General features: G+C 33.8%; 1 protein-coding gene across 1 annotated transcript; it reads left to right on the top strand.

Annotated features, from left to right (window-relative positions):
* Nucleotides 1-9,827: 9,827 nt before the first annotated feature.
* LOC18102719 (dof zinc finger protein DOF3.6) lies at nucleotides 9,828-11,780 on the top strand. The gene is made up of 2 exons (XM_006378649.3): nucleotides 9,828-10,160; nucleotides 10,351-11,780. Exons 1-2 carry the CDS (start codon nucleotides 10,110-10,112, stop codon nucleotides 11,311-11,313), a joined length of 1,014 nt encoding a protein of 337 aa, XP_006378711.1. The 5' UTR covers nucleotides 9,828-10,109; the 3' UTR covers nucleotides 11,314-11,780.
* The last annotated feature ends 5,224 nt before the right edge of the window (nucleotides 11,781-17,004 follow it).

The following is a 17,004-nucleotide window of genomic DNA, read 5'->3' as shown; positions in this document are numbered from 1 at the left end:
CGTCATCTGCCTAAATTAACATCATTGCCCAATGTGCATGTCAGCACAAACTGCCAGATAAACCTCAGCAAGGATGAGAGTGCAGACATGCTCAAGCTTCTTCATCATGCGCTCCAACTCATCTGCATCTGCATCTGCAAGCAGCAACACATCACAAGTACCACCACCCAAATAAAAAATCAACACATGCTTCTCACTAAAATCAACAGTATTCATGTCAAAACCGTAAGCCATGGCATCGACAATGGGCTCAGTGACGATACGCAAAACATTCAGACCAGCAAGTGCACCAGCTTCCTTTGTGGCCTGCCGTTGCGAGTGACTGAAGTAGGCAGGGACTGTGACCACCGCATTCTTCACAGTGGCGCCAAGGTAAGCCTCGACAATCTCACGCATCTTTACAAGGATCTTTGAAGGGATATTTCTTAGCAGTAAAACGCTTCTCTTCCCCGTTGTAATTGACCACAATCATGAGCTTGTCATTCGGACCAGAAATGACCTTGAAAGGCCAAAGCGAATACCACTCTGAACGGAAACATCAATAAACCTCCTACCAATCAACCTTTTCGCATCTGTAACACAAATGCCAATTAATAATTAACTCCCCTGAAAGTAAAATTGACTGTGGATAATTCTTAGCGAATATCAAATTGATATGAGCTTTTAGGCACAGAAATTTGTTTTCCAAGCAACAAATAGCATATAATAATTAATAAACAATACGTTGAAAACTAAAGAAAACACACACAAAAACAAGAAGGCTTACCTGAATCTGCTTCTACAGTCACCATCGATGCCTCACCTTCGAGGTGCTTATTAGGTGCCCCCTCTCTCGTTAAGCTTTCAGACGCAATCACTAGTTATCAGCATGGTCAGGCTAACTGAGTTCTGGGTCCTGTTTAGTTTTGTCCCAAGCCCGTTTTCTCTAAAGTTGTGGTAAAAAGAACCTTCATGCTGTATACATGGGGTTGCTTTAGATCTTGATTGATGCTGTAGATGGGCTGAGTCCCCAGGTCCATTGTCATCAAGTATAGTAGTTTTTGGACAACAGGTTTGGGTAGGTTATACACAATCGTCTAGGCTCCCTGTTTATCGAGAACATGATAGAAAAAAAAAAAAAACCCTTTTTCCCGCCCTGTTAACAATCCCTTTATAATTACATGAAAAGACAAATATAGCTCTGTACATGGTGAAACATAAACAACAAAAAGATAAATTAAAATATAGATTTGGCATAAAAAAATAAGTGTTCAAGAAATATGATTGACAAAAAACTAAAAACAATATTGTTAGGATTGAGGTTGTTAGAAGGTTTGTTCCTCGTTTTTTGTTTTTATTTCTTTGCCAGGAAAAACCCCATATCGGTCTGGACAGCTCTTTATCATATATATATATATATTAATTGATATCCTCTTACGTTCATTTGAAAATCTTCTTTCAATTCAAATCTTTTAAATAAAATAAACAACTACGGGGTCGTTTCGTTACTAGACATGTCGACTTTCTAAGCTTTTTTTTTTTTTTACTGAACCCGTCAACGTATGTAACGGACCAGTTGGTCGGCCTTGTCATGGCCCAGCAGGTTTAAATAAAATGCAGAGCTGGGTATCACGGACCATTGATTCTTTTACCGGAAAAAAGTTGAATTCCTCCATCATCAAGACTTCTCTGGATAAATATTAGATGGATCAATATATTTATTAAGAATTAATTAATGACCAATTATAACTTAAATTATGGCTGGTCAAACTCAAAAAAAAAAATCAATTTTAGCTATGAATTATATCATCCGAATTATGGTTTTTATTGTCGATATTTAAATATAATTGTGTATAGAAAAATAATTTAAGAAGGATGGAAGCAGCCATCTCTGAGAGGATCATAATTGAGGTCATGCATGGGTCTCACATTGATCTTGCGTCTTTGCTTTCGTGTGAAAGCACCATGAAATTTTGGCGCAGAAGATAATGCAGGATGGACCACTATTTTTTTTTTCCAATGTTTAAAACTTCACTCAATAAAACTAATTAGCAACTGTTCAAATATTTAATCACCACCAAGTTGAGCTGTCTGGAAAAAAATATTTTGCAATCCAGGCTCAAGAAAGAATATTCTTCACCGAGATAAGCACGTGAAACCCTTTTCGAGTGAGATTTGTCAGCTTCTTGATATCCATTTACAGCTTCCATACTTTACACATGAATATTTAACAGTATTAATTAATTACTGGTTCGGAAAGGGTTAAGAAATCTTTAATTCGATGTTTTGTATGATTATAATATACGTTTTAGGAGGAAGGAGGGGGTGTGGGGAAGAGAGGTGACAAGTAGGGAACAAAATAATGGGTGGCAAAAGCTGCAAAACAAGCTTCCTTTCCAACTATGTATCTATACAAGAAGAGTTGCTTTTTGCATGAAAATGAGTTAAAGATGATATTGTACCAAACATTGATTAGATAGGGGAATTAGATTCCGACACCACCAATCTATAAACAATTATATATTTTATATAGTTTATTAAGCCATACGTTGCAGATACAAGAGGATCATCATCAAGATTTGATCTGCAATTAACATGTATTGATCCCTCTCGAGACATTAACTTTCCTTTTTTATTTTCCGAGCAGTGTTTTGAAAATCCATCTGGGTTGGTCTCCACCAGCTCGAGACGTCAGAAAATCTCTCAATAATTGTTGCATTTTTGTTACACTATCTGGAAGCACTAAAAGATGCACTCTGGTCATACTACAAGCCTGATCGTTAACCTCATCAGTTGGTCAGCATTTTTAATTTCTTCCTCTGGAGATTTTATTGCACTTTAATTGCTCAATGCTTGGATTATTTTTATCCTTTCACTCCTAAAAATCCCATGAGAGGACGAAGTTGTGATTAAATGCTTGTTTCAATTATGTGAATTAAGGAAAAAAAATTAAATCTGAGTATTTATTTTGCTACAGCAGTTCTGAGAGCCCGTTCCCAATACTTTTCCAAAATGTTTTTGGGTTAAAATTAATTAATTCTGTTAAAATGTTTTTAATGATTTTTGACATGTTTTGAAGTACAGTAAAAAACCATCAATTTGAAAAAAAAAATAGTATAGAAAACATTAGAAATACAGTACCGAGTGGGCTTGGATTTTAGCGATGCTTTATTTGTATGATTAATTAAGGTTATCTTCTAAGTAAATTAATATTATAATGAGCTAGCTACTTTCAATTATAAGATATAGGCAATCCGTTATTAGATATATTTTATATCTACGGTGGGGGTGTTTATATACTTAGATACGGTGATATTGTGATTTGACATCTTGCTAAAAGAAAGCAAAGAAAAATAAGTAATCAAGGTGCATTTTACCATTGAAATACAGGTGTAATTACTATTTGGAATTGCGATTAATAATGCCAGTGGAGCCTTATTATTTTTGCGTAAGATATTTTTTTTTAAAATCTGATTTTATTTTAATTTTTTTATTTCAAATTAATATTTTTTGATATTCTCATATCATTTTGATATATTAGTATCAAAAATAAATTTTAAAAAATAAAAAAAATATTTTGAAACATTTTAAATTCAAACAAGCTCTAAAAAAGATAAATGAATCAAGTTGGTGTTTTTTTAATATAACCACATTTCCAATATCCCTTCAAGTTATACTTGTTTTTAGGCCTCTTATTTTTTTTTTAAATATTATTTTAAAGCCTGCTGTCTGTAGATTCTGGCGACTTGAGGATTGCCAGAAAAAAAATTGAGGCATGGGAATTTTATGTCTAAAAATTCATTTCTCAACCTTTTTTGACCGAGAAACACACATAAAAAAACTCCCTTAAGATCTAAATAAGCATGTTTATACCTTCAAATACAAAAAAAAAAAACAGTTAAAAAACAAATAAAAAATCAACTCGAAACCCAAAAACTTTTCGATGTTAAATCTACTCTCTCAGGCAATTTAAATATAAAAGAACATCGGAATGGAGTTTATCTCGTCGAATGAAACTTGTTAAAACCAAGATCGATCTTTTTGGTAGTCGAAATCAGTATTAACCAACATTTTATCTTTACCATCAGAATCAGATGAATTTTTCTCTTCCATCTAAAACCAGAGATAGAAAAATAAGAGAAAGGAAGATTTGGATCAAAGGTTAATTTTTCAAAGAAATTGAACGAGACTGAAAATGAATGAGTTGCAAAGAGGATCAAAGTCAATTTTTCAAGTCAATTTCAAAATAGCTATCTAGTTTCTTCACGTTTTGTTTTTTCTTACTTTTAATTTTACCATTGATTAACAAATCAAAAGCAACCCACCTTTAAATTTGCCCCACTTAAAGATCAAATCATCAAAAAAATAAAAGTTTGATGATCAGAAGAAAAATCATTGCTTGAAGGTGTGTGTGTATAGTAAAAACACCATACTTTTTAGTTTTGTGTTTTTGCTGTTATATACCAAAAACATAAAAGGGTCTTTTGCTGGAGTAAATAAGATCGCCAAAGCATTTGTGGGCTTATCGCTACATATAATTAGTTAGCTTTGGTATTGAAATATTCAAATATGCGCAGATAAGATTAGCAACAAAATGGAATTGAATCAATGTATGTATCCTTATCAACTAGACTTTGAATCTCGGAGAGCAAGCATGGCTGCAGTCATGAAGTCATCATATCATGAGTGGCTATAAACATTGAATTCCATCTCAATCAATTAGACTTTTTCATCAACCACACAAGTATATGCATTAATGTGTCCATACATGTCTATGTTTTCGAAAGAATCGAGACTGATCCCAAAGATACTGTGGTGGTTGCAGAAGGAGAGGTCTATATGTGGACCACAGCTCTTGCCAATGAAAAATATGGGACATCGTCTCTTCTTTTTCAGCCTTAGTACTGGTGCCAGTGTTGAACAGTTTATCATTATAATAAATGTTAAAAGTCTAATATCGGCCCCGACGCATTATTCCAGAAGTTTGAACACTCTCTCTCTCTCTCTCTGCAACTTAGCCACCAGCTTAACTTGCATTAGCTTTACTTGTTATAATAGTTAAGTAGTAAAAATAATAATTAGAAAAGGAGGATATTTTATTATTTATATTTTTTAATTTACATGTAAGTATGCGAGTTATCTTTTATGATTTGATTTTTACGAGTGACTCTCCACTCATAAATCGCGTTTAAAAGTGTTTTCATTATATATATATATATAAAACTCTCTCTCTCTCTGGTGTCCATTATTTTTTTGCCAGCCAGATAAAGTAAAAATGGGATACAAGCTTGTCTGGCATCGAGTCCATATCTCTTCACTTAAGAGTGGTATCTAATTCCATCTCACGAGAGAGAGAGAGAGAGAGAGAGAGAGAGAGAGAGAGAGAGAGAGAGAGAGAGCCATTTAATTTCAATCTTTAATATATATTGATTTTTCGTTTATTAAAAGGCTCATCGAAGAGCTATGATTACACAATGAGGATAGACTGTCGAGTTTTAATATTCAACATCCATCCGTACTTAATTATAAGCAGAATTACTCCTTACAAAACTTGACAAGAAAAATAATGGCAAGTGCTTTTATAATGATAAGTTACGCTATCAAATTGTCAAAAAGTAAAAGAATAATGCCATACTAATAATGAATTATAATTTCATATAAATACACGTTGTAATTATGAAAACTTAATTAGGATGCTAAACTTGTTCGTAAATTAATCATTTTTGAAAGTAAAAACACATAATATATACTCAGGCAGATTTATTTTTATTTTTTATTTTTTATATAAGCAAAAGAGTACAGGGAACGCCTATGAATAGGCAACAGGAGAATCGCACCAAGCAGGATTAAAATCAAAATCACAGTATATTACAATCAAAATCCATGCCACTGCTTCTAAAGTGCAAGACCTCATCAAAAGCAGACACCAATACCGATCAACTAGAAGAAAATTCTGCGGATTTACGTTGATGCCACCCAAGAAGACTACAGGAGCTAGCACAACTCAACCAGCCAAACTTTCTATATATTAATTAGTTGTTTTTATGGTTTGATGCCCCTTCGTTCTGGCTTGCATCATAGTGCCTTTCTACTCATGCATCATCAGTCGCGCATTACCATTTACGTTCGGGTCACTGTATGAAATCACACTCGCACTCCCTATTATGGTCTACGCGCATGCGTCAATTAAGCTAAGCACTTTCATATGCTTTACTGCAATATCGTAGCTTGATAAGGAAAAGATCTCTAGTTTCTCGAATATACATGGATATTGAAAGTGATGTGTGCATGCTAATGTATAGAGAAAGAATGTGATATATATGTAGCAATTTGCTAGCTACACATTACATGGATGCAGGTAAAGTTTCTTCAACTTGGTGCCATCTTTCCACCTCCGCATGGGGGCATAGCTAGCCCTTGCATGATTATTCAGAGATGCAGGATGTGTGTACGATTGAAGGGAAAAGCGATTGCAAGGACATTGTCCATGCATAATAATGCAACCATTTAACCAATCCCTTTTCTTCTTCTCCTCTTATTTTGGACCACATTTGAAATCAAAATGGTCATGATATGAGTTTTGACAAATCTAACATCGCACAGCCAATCAGTCATAAATCCAAGTACATTCACGCACCGTGGGATCGATCTCATGCACACAAATAAGTCTGAACCATCATAAATATTAACGGTGGAATGAGTCTCACTACTAGGCCTTATTGATGAGAGATTTAAAATCATTGATCAGTATTAATTTTTCTCATCTAGTTAGAAAACAATCACCAAATCTTTATTTAAAAGAAGGAAATACGATCACATCGATATAAATCCAAGACCTAAATCTATAGAGAAACAAAATTAAAAGAAAATAAAATAGGTAATCTAATATGATCATGAATGAGAGAGGATGTGAAAGGAAATAGGTAATCTAATATGATCATGAATGAGAGGATGTGCCAGCGAGAATCACAGGCAACAGCGAAATCGTTGTTTTTTGAAAAAACTAGGTTTTTGTTTTTTTAGAGAGAAAAGGAGGGGAGGATCGGCTTTATATCTTTGCTCTTTTCATTTTTGGTGTTAGATAACATGATCCATTACATGTTTTTGTTGAATATGTTTTCGAAATAACTTTTATTTAGCGGGGAAAAAAACCAGACAACAAGTCAACAGTTTCACGATAAATATAATAAGGCATCGATCGAATCATGTATATACCAACTCATGGTATTGGTACCAATGCTTTTGGCCCAAATATCCCCTCCACTAAGAGACGTACATTCGTGTGGGATATCAGAGGATGGAATTCCATCTACGAAATGATGTGCCATTTTTATATATATATATATGATGATGATGATGCAATGTCTTAGTCCACGAAAACTTCAACATAAATGATCTTGGCCTCATGCTTCATGCGGGGACCCTTTGGCGAGACCAACTTTTTCACCGACCCAGATAGAGATTTATAGCTGTAAAATGTGAGCATATATATCATATCATATCATATACGTACGCAGAGATAGCTCACGGAGAGATTGGGGCATGCACATTCTTGGTAGGCTAATATAGACAAGAAGGTGCTGTAGGACCCCCAATGAGGATCCTACGTGGCACGAGCGAAAAGCAATGATGTCCCGACCGTGAGCATCTGATGACGACTAGTCTCTTCAGCCCACAACCGGCGGCTTGGGCGCCACTACCACCACTATCATCCTTTCCTTAACCTATATAGTGAAGATAACCTAACCCAAGGAAAATTAATTTTAGGGCTTATGATTGCTGCATTGGCTATCAATAGTAAAGCAAAACCTGTCCTGTCGTTCCAAAAGGAATATATTCCAATCCATCCTCAAGAGTTTATAAAAGTACTTGATTGGCGCCTTGGTGATATCTTTGATTGGCAATATTTTTTTGACTTAAAGTAGTTTTTGACTAGTTTGAGATGCATACATACACTCCTAGCTACTCCCTTTCCATTTTACTATGTTTTTTTTGTTCGCAATTAATTGATTCAGTGAAGCCTAGTGCTGATCATCACTAGATCCACACTAAAATTCCCAAACTCATTAATGAACTCGACGCAAAAATTCAGTTGATATTGCTTGAAATCTTTCTTTTCCCTCAAAAAAACTTTTGCCATTGATAAATACTACTGGTAAAACATAGCGGATTTTGAATTTTTTGACCAGAGCCTTAGAACTTGAGATGAGCATCTGTATGTGGATTAATTGTGGTGCATCTATTGATCTCTGTGAGATAAATTGGCCCAAGACTTCCATGAGTCTTCGATGAAAACTTCTAATTTTTAAATTAAATTACTTTCCCGTAACATTATTTTCTTAAAAAAATATCACCCCTCTGTCGTACGTGGTTTTATCCACTGACAAGGACCTGCATGTGGATTCTGATGTTTCCATTGATATGTATTGGTCCGAGACTTCCATTAATTTTCCATGAAATTTTCTAATTTTAAAAATTCCTAATATATTGTGTGTTTGAAGATGGAGTTGAAATTATTATTTTTTAATTATTTTTTATTTAAAATTAATTTAATTTTTGTATTTTCAAATAATTTTGATGTGTTAATATTGAAAATAATTTTGAAAAAATAAAAAAATATTATTTTAATAAATTTTTAAATAAAAAAACATTTTAAACCGCAATTAATATCAAATTTTCAAACACCCGCAGCTATTATGTTTGTTAATGAATTTAGAGCCAGTATGAAGTGATCGTGACATTAAAAATCATGCATAAATTAACGATAATAATAAAAAAATTCTGGACATTAACAATTATATTTTTTCGACAGAAAGTTCAGAGAATGTGTAGACCTGTTATCCTTATGCGGTGTCTAAATGTAGACAACATAAATAAATTATTTAGTTGATAAAATTATGTGGTTCCATCAAGTTTGAAATATGTTCTTTATTACATTCAAAATGAGAGGACTAATTAGCAAATGGAAAAGTTATGTTTTTATTAAAAACAATTACTCATTTAACGAAAACACAAAGTCACGAATCTTCAAAAACAATAACGCATGGTCATAAAGCTGTATACATTTATAGCCATCCGACTATTAATAGTGTTCTGTGTATCATTGATCCTAGCTTCAATTTCGCTATATATACACAATTCTTTTTTTTATTATTATTTTTTTACTAGAAAAAAATAAAAAAAGTATTTATGGTCCCTTAAGCGGGTAGTGATGTGACCTTATATATAATTCTATCTTGTAATTTTTCCCTTTTTAAAACTTTCAATTTCACGGCAAGAATAATTTGTAATTGAGGTTTTTGTAGCCAACTAATTGACCTGAAATTAAATTCTGATTAAAAAAAAAGGGAATTTCCTTTTGAATTTTCCAAAAATGCCAGAAGAATTTTTTGAGTGAATTACTTGAAAATGGATCGAGATCCTCAGATATTTTTGAGAACATTATTTAGTAGAATATTCAAATCAACAATGTTTTTATGACTTAAATAACCAGACTCCTATTTGATAAGTACCAATATTCTATATATATATATATATATATATATATAAACTCTTTATTATGACAATAATCTACGTAAAGAGAAACAATTAAAAAAAACAAACTGTCACAAAATTGTCATGCAAAAATAACAGTAAGAAAAAAAAGAAAAAACAGGGGACAGACGCAGGAAAAAAAAGGTACATTCGACAGTGACAGTTCCACCAAGGATGCCCTTACCAAGACTTGCTTTTCTTAGCTTTTTAATTCTCTTAATATTTAAATAAAATAATATAAAATATTAAACTTCACTGCTCTCTGCATGGCCACTAATCACTTTATATAAGAGGTCTGGGGGACACTGGAAATTAAAAACGAAAGAAGCTTACGGGTTAAGATACGAAAACTATTCATTTCATTCCCCTCAAACCCTAAGCTTTAAGAAATTTAATAAAACAAAAAGAAAGAATTTTGAGGAGGAAGATGGTTTAAAGAACAAAATAAATAAACACACAGACGCCTCTCCTTTATCTTTCCATCTCCTTCTCTTTCTGTCTGCAACTCTCTTCTCTTGATGTGATTCTCCACCATATCTCCCACCCCAAAAAACCCTATCAAACTTTACAAAAGAGAGAATTAAAGCTCAAGCACCATGGTCTTCTCATCCATTCCGGTCTATCTAGATCCACCCAACTGGCAGCAGGTAGTTTTCCCCCCTCTTATTTTCTCTCTACTTGCGACTAGATAGCTAGCTTCCTCTCCAAAAAAGCAATTCAAAAGATAAATAATATTCCTATCCTTCACTTTTTTTTATTTTTATTTTATTTATCTCCTCTTGAATATACTAAATATTTGATTTCTTTCTTTTGTTTTTTTTACTTTTGATTTTGCAGCAACATAATAATCAACCTCCTGCTGGAGCTGGGAATGAAAACCCTCAACTTCCACCGCCGTCAGGACCACCTACAGGTGGTGGCGATGGTGGTGGCACCACAGCTGGCTCAATCAGGCCTGGATCGATGACTGATCGAGCCAGGCTAGCCAAGATTCCACTGCCTGAGATGGCCCTTAAATGTCCAAGATGTGAATCAACAAATACCAAATTCTGTTACTTCAATAATTATAGCCTCACCCAGCCTCGCCACTTTTGCAAGACTTGCAGGCGATATTGGACTAGAGGAGGTGCACTAAGGAACGTGCCGGTTGGCGGTGGCTGTAGAAGGAACAAAAGGAGCAAAGGAAGTGGTAGATCAAAATCTCCAGTTAAAGCTGGGTCTAGCTCAAGTGGTGGACTTTCTTCTAATGGTGGCACTACTGATATTACAGGGAACATGACCACTCCACCACCACTGTTACCAATTTTTCCACCTTTACATCATCTTGGTGACTATAATTCCCCAGATATTGGGTTAAATTTTGGTGGAATCCTGCCTTCAGTTGGGGCAACAGCTGGTGGAGGTGGTGGTGTTGAATTTCAGATGGAAAATAGTACTAGTTCAAATAGTGTTGGCGGATCTGTTTTATCCAGTGGACTTGTTGAGCAGTGGAGATTGCAGCAAGTGCAACATCAAGTTCAGCAATATCCTTTCTTATCTAATTTGGAACCATCAAGTGGATTGTACTCATTTGAGGGTGGAGGGATTGGACCATCAAATTATGCTGGTCAGATTCGGTCTAGGCCATTGGACAGTACTGGGGTTTCTCAGCTAGCTTCGGTCAAAATGGAAGGGAATCAAGGGTTGAATTTATCAAGAAATTTTTTGGGAATTTCAGGAAACGATCAATACTGGGGTGGGAATAATGCATGGACAGATCTTCCGGGTTTCACTTCTTCTTCTACAAGCCATCTATTATGATTTTGATGTGTTTTTCTATCCAAAACTCCACCCAATCTTGGTGTTTTCTATTGTACTACTACAGGTTCACTAAAGCTATCAGTAATTAACTCGGAGAAAAAAGAGGTGTTTCAAGTTTCAACCAATTATCCTAACTCTGCAAGTTCCAATCCCTAGAATCTTTATGCTGATCGACGTGAAGGATGGATCAAAGAACTTGTCTATTCATGATCTACTGAATTAAAGAACTTAGAAATGGTAGGGCTTCTAGTCTTGAAGTTTATTTTTCTGTTAGCAATTTTTTTCCTTGTATTCTATTCTATGGGATTATGTTACAAAAGTAGGGTATATGTTTTCATGGAGTTGGATATCTGACATGAATGGCTTAAATTATTATAATTGGCTTATCAATATAAGCAGCGCAGTGTACTCAGGGATCGATTTTCGTTGATATGATATGTGAAAAAAACACTTCTTTGTTTGCACAATTTGCTTCTTCTTTCAATCTGTGAAAGTTATGTTTTCTTCTTTCTTTAGCATCATCCCCAAAATTTGGAAGAACAATGTGTACATTGTCTAATTATATCATGATGATCTTTATCATTTGCATTAAATTCATGCATCCTTGTCCTCGTGATTGAGTTTGCTTTTATCGAACCCGTCTTTAATGCTAAAACGAACCACTTTAGCGAAGGAATTCGGCCTTTATTCTTGTTAAGTGAAAGTAGCTTCAGAGTTTGACGAGCCTCATTATTTTCATGAAATGTACACAGGTCTCCATACCCTGCATGTCTGCAACTCTCTTTCTTGTGCCCGTTATGCTGATAATACTAGAAAGAGAACAACCACGTACACTAATGAGACAATGTTTAGGGTCTTCTTGGCCTTTTAAGGTTAACAGTACAGTGAGCTAGCAATCTCCCTTTTCTGGCGAGTTCTTGATGGTTATGTTATACAGTTTGTGTTTGGAGAGATATAAAAATCAAGTGCTTCCTGCCATGTTATCAAAGCTTCATTGATCAAATTAAGAATCATGAGTTTTGAATCTAGCTACCATTCCATTCTTTTTTCTAATTTAAATTGAATACAGACCAGATAGTGATGAGTTTGTGCAAATCTTAAATTAAAATTGTTTTAGTAATATAAAATCGTATGGTGGAAACTTCTCTAAACTCTTGGATTGGATTGAATGGTTCCCAGACTCTTCCTTGATCTTTCTTAGTCGTAAAGATTTCTTTCTTTCTTTCTTTTTTCTTAGTACCTCGTATCATCGAACTTGAAGTGAGTCATTCATTAATTTCCCGGTAACCTCAGTTCCCTTAATCATCCATTTCCCCAACTTCAAATTCCTAAATGTCTCTTTGCCCTCATAAAGTCTTAGGAATTATAACCTGGGACAAGTTATTTTTCACATGACCAAGAAAAATCGTTGTTGAGCGCATTAAGCTTTGTGCCCTCAACTTCTTTAGATTTTGACACAAAAGTGACGGAGTGAGTGTTGAGAAGAGAGAGTGGTAAAGAAGAATATCGTTTTGGAAGGTTTTGGACGTACTTATTTGTTTGTTTTGTGTGGAGACTGAAAATGATTATACAATTATGGGTGATTGACCAATTGAGAAGTACTTATTTGTTGTATCCGTGCTTGTTAGAAACTGAGAGTGCTAGAGATAGATATATATGGACAAGAAGGAGCTAAAGAAAGAAACGCCAAAATTCCACTCAAATCCACGCATAGACACCCCATGATCTAGTATAGAATTCTTGGATTTTGTTTGCGAAAAACTAACGTAAGACTACAGTCTCTAGTCTCTAGTGACAGAGTCAAAAGTTATGCAAGAATGTACAAAAACTGCTAGAACTTCTTCAACTTTTGTTTGATTTTTTGTTCCCTGACCAATATTATAAAAAGAAAAACATAATGTCTGTAATCTCAACCGTGTTTTATGGGGATTATGATCGTCATTATTGAAAATCTTTGTTGGGTTTGAATCTTAGTATAAGGGAATATTGGAATCTGGGATTTAGATCTGCTTTCCCAAAAACCAAGGCTATTTACCATAAAGGAATAAAGCTATTTCTAATCTGTTAAAAAAGCAAATCTCTCTCTCTCCTCCTCTCTCATGAGATTGAAACAGTGATTGTGGATATGGGGTTTTTTGTGGTCGGTTGGTTGTGAGGGATTTTGATGAATGACTAGGTGACTAGGTGAGGGTGTAGGTGATAAAAAAAAAAGAAAAAGAAAACATAGAAAAGAAAGAAACAAGGAGAAGAAGATTTGAAGAAGGAGCTCGGAAATCCAAGCAACGGCATGTTGTATTAGCGTTTTTGTTGATGCCACATGTAATGTTATAGTTTAGGCGTGAGGATGCTCTCTCTGTTTCCATGGCAGCTTTCGCTTTTGAGATGCATTGTTTTTTACCTCTTTAAATCTCTCTTTCCCTCTCCCTCATGAGTCTCTGAGATTCCAGTCTTTCACTCCTCACGTTCTTCCCCATGTGCTCGATCATGCAATTTGTTAGATTCTTGGTCATTCTCGTTTTGGAAATTAATCAGAGGTTGCGTTTTTTTAAAAGAAAAAAAAATGGCAAAATGAAGAGAGTGCCAATTTTTTTTATTTTTCAAATTATATATAAAGTGAAAGAATAACTTAAGTAATTAGATTTTTTTTCTCAAACAAATATTTAAATAACCCATTGACATTCACCTCGGAAATAACAAAAGGAAGCATAGATATTCCAAGCTGTAAAGTCCTATATATATGTTCTTGCTACTGTAAAAATAATAATGATGATAAACAAAGAAATTCAATTTATGAACAACTTTTTTATATATATATTACGGTATATAGTATTTTTTAAAAGTATATTTTAATTAAAAAAATATTAAAATAATTTTTTATTTTTAACATTAACATATTAAAATCATGAAAAAATTTAAAAAATATTATTTTAAAATAAAAATACAATTAAAAAAATAATTGAAATTTTTATTTGTCTGAAAAGGAGAAGTTTTGAAAAATAGGACTGTAGAGTGTCGTCAGCATTGGCTATTTTTGTCACGCTCAAGTTTTGCGTCGGCTCATAATCTTTTGCTTCCTTTAGCCTGGCAATACCATGGATTATTGCGATGACGCTGGACCCACATACGAACTCTTTTCTATTTTTCTTATGTTAATTTATATATTATTATGTACTCTTTTTAAGAATTATGAAAGTACGAATGTACTAATAAAAATAACTTAAATGTCTTTTATTATGTTGAAAAATCATGCGGGCTTATGTTAATAATTGTATACTTTTGATTATAAGATTCGTAAACTTATGAGCTAATTATTGAAAAAATCAACAAGCAAAACATGCTTTTGTTTATATAAACTGTTTAGAAATTAATGAGCAAAATTCTTATTCAATAAGTACCGGAATATTATGTAGAACTATGACTTATCTAGGCCATGATGAATTATCGTATATGTTGTTAATCTCTGTGCCGAGCCTAACACAAGCTTAAACTACTAAAATCGTGCTAGCTAATTTTTTTTTATGGAATAGGGACAAAGAAACATCAAGGGAGAGCACTTTAATCTTTTTTAGAATTATATATGGAAATTAGAATTAATTTATTTTTTGGTTGATTTGTGATGAAGATGAAAAATAATAAGTCACTTTTATTTATTTTTTTAACGGAAATTAAGCTACTTTGGTTTGGTTTCCCATGGAAACTCTGATCATGGAATCAAAAAAATTAATTTATGTGAAAAATCAAAACATTCCTCCAAGATTTTCTCCGAGGTTTGGTTTTTCCTCGAGAGAAATTAAAAACAATATCTCCAATAAGTAGAAGAATGAAAAGGTGAATATTCGAAGTGGATTTTGACTGAGAAACAATCTCTGATGACTATTGCATCATTGTTCTTGGGTTTTTGTCTGCTGATTCGATTCGTGAACTTATGATTAGCTAGAGGCAGCACGTCAACAATCGGGGGGGGGGGGGGGGGGGGGGGGGCGCGAAACCATATACCTATCTCTTATTTAGTATGTTTATGAGCACCTACGTCATTGACCAATACCAGCAGCAGTACTGTGTCGTAAACTTTATGAACCATGGGAGTGGGGAAGCTAGCTAGGAATGAAAGTTAATTACAAAGACGAGACATGGTCTAGTGATTAATTAAGGCACGTGTAGGCACAAGTGTATCTTATTTCTTATTAATCTAATTTTTAATCTTGGCCTAATTGACATAGTTTTGTTCGAGTTCGGGGCTAAAGATCTCATTGGGTGAATGTTTATACTCTTTGCTCTCCCTTACATCATCTACCACATAAAAGTTATTGGAATTTTGCGTGGAGAAGCACTAATTTTCATTCAAACACAGCTTTATATATATATATATATATATATATATATATATATATATATATATATATATATATATATATATATATTGCATCCTGCAATAATTATGCAAGCATACATGTCTTCATATATATGGAGAGAAAACACATAGATATAGAACCACATAGTTGACCAATCTCCCGAACAAGAACTCTCTCTTTTTTCCCTCAATGCCAGACACATTTTTTTTTCTTACACTTCTAGTTAACTAAACTCTCATGATCTGTAATTAATTATCTTCACTAGTATAGGAGAACATCCCCACGAAAAAAATCCCAAATGCCCATTGAAATTGTGCTGGCGGGGATATTATGCTTGGAGGGCAACACAAAAAAGGAGATCCCATTTAGAAGCATATACAAGTAAAAAACAATAATTAATTTCACACAGTTGGTTATAAGATTTCACAAAATTAAGAAATCCAAGGATCGTTACAGGCAAACTTAAAAGAAACTCCACCATCAAATGTTTCCTTTTCTTGGTGGCGTATTCCCTAAGTTGTTAAATGCTTCACGAATTCAATATTTCAATTAGGTGAAAAATAATTAAATAATACTGATTTTTTTTGTTTGAATCTATCTTTATCCGCATGTAACGGAAAGATTATATACTAATTCTAGTATTACAAGCAGTAAAGTTGAAACTAATTTTAAATACTAAAAAAAATATGCTAGCAAGGTAGTTTTAAAATCAAAATGATTAAAATTGGTGCAGGTTATCGTCTTTTTTTTAAAATCTTGGACTGGTGTAGAAAAGAAAAACGAATAGGTGAAAGATATTAGATTAAGCAGCACTTGCACAAACATATACTAGGGCAATGTTCAAAAAGGTTATATATGGAGGACAGGACCATTGCTATATATCATGCGATTCATACAGGAATACTACTCTTTCATTAGCAGTCATGTCTCATTTACATATTATAGTCCAGGCCTTTATGAGCAAGGATGGCTCAAGTTTTCTTCGAAGATATTCAACCACCAGATATTTACCTTTTTTATATATATAGATGCTCATAATTAACTATCTTAGTGCTTAAGTTATAATGCATGTGTATCTTGGCTTTACTGAAAGCTCTTGCTTAGAATTCCCATTCATGCTATCCTAGCTAGCTGACAAGTGATTGTGGACCTTAGTGCTAGATTATATGAAAATTCGATGCTGCTAATCAAGCAAACATCTTACACTGTAATTATTTGTAGTGCATGGGGATGCTTTTTTGGCCTACAAGGTTTGACCGAGGATTACACCAATGAAAAGCCAATTATATGGTTTTGGTTGTTGTCATTATCTCTCTCAAAAGATCAGATCAAGAGTTGT

The sequence above is a fragment of the Populus trichocarpa genome, chromosome 10, assembly GCF_000002775.5.
Source record: "Populus trichocarpa isolate Nisqually-1 chromosome 10, P.trichocarpa_v4.1, whole genome shotgun sequence".
Classification (NCBI taxonomy): Eukaryota; Viridiplantae; Streptophyta; class Magnoliopsida; order Malpighiales; family Salicaceae; genus Populus; species Populus trichocarpa.
The sequence above is the reverse complement of the archived record's forward strand: the minus strand, read 5'-3'. Positions and strand labels throughout refer to the sequence as shown.

Bases quoted from the DNA above. Each gene is read 5' to 3' on its own strand.
- LOC18102719 (XM_006378649.3), top strand. From the start codon at position 10,110: ATGGTCTTCTCATCCATTCCGGTCTATCTAGATCCACCCAACTGGCAG. The intron at 10,161-10,350 runs GTAGTTTTCCCC...TTGATTTTGCAG, and splicing joins ATCCACCCAACTGGCAGCAG to CAACATAATAATCAACCTCC.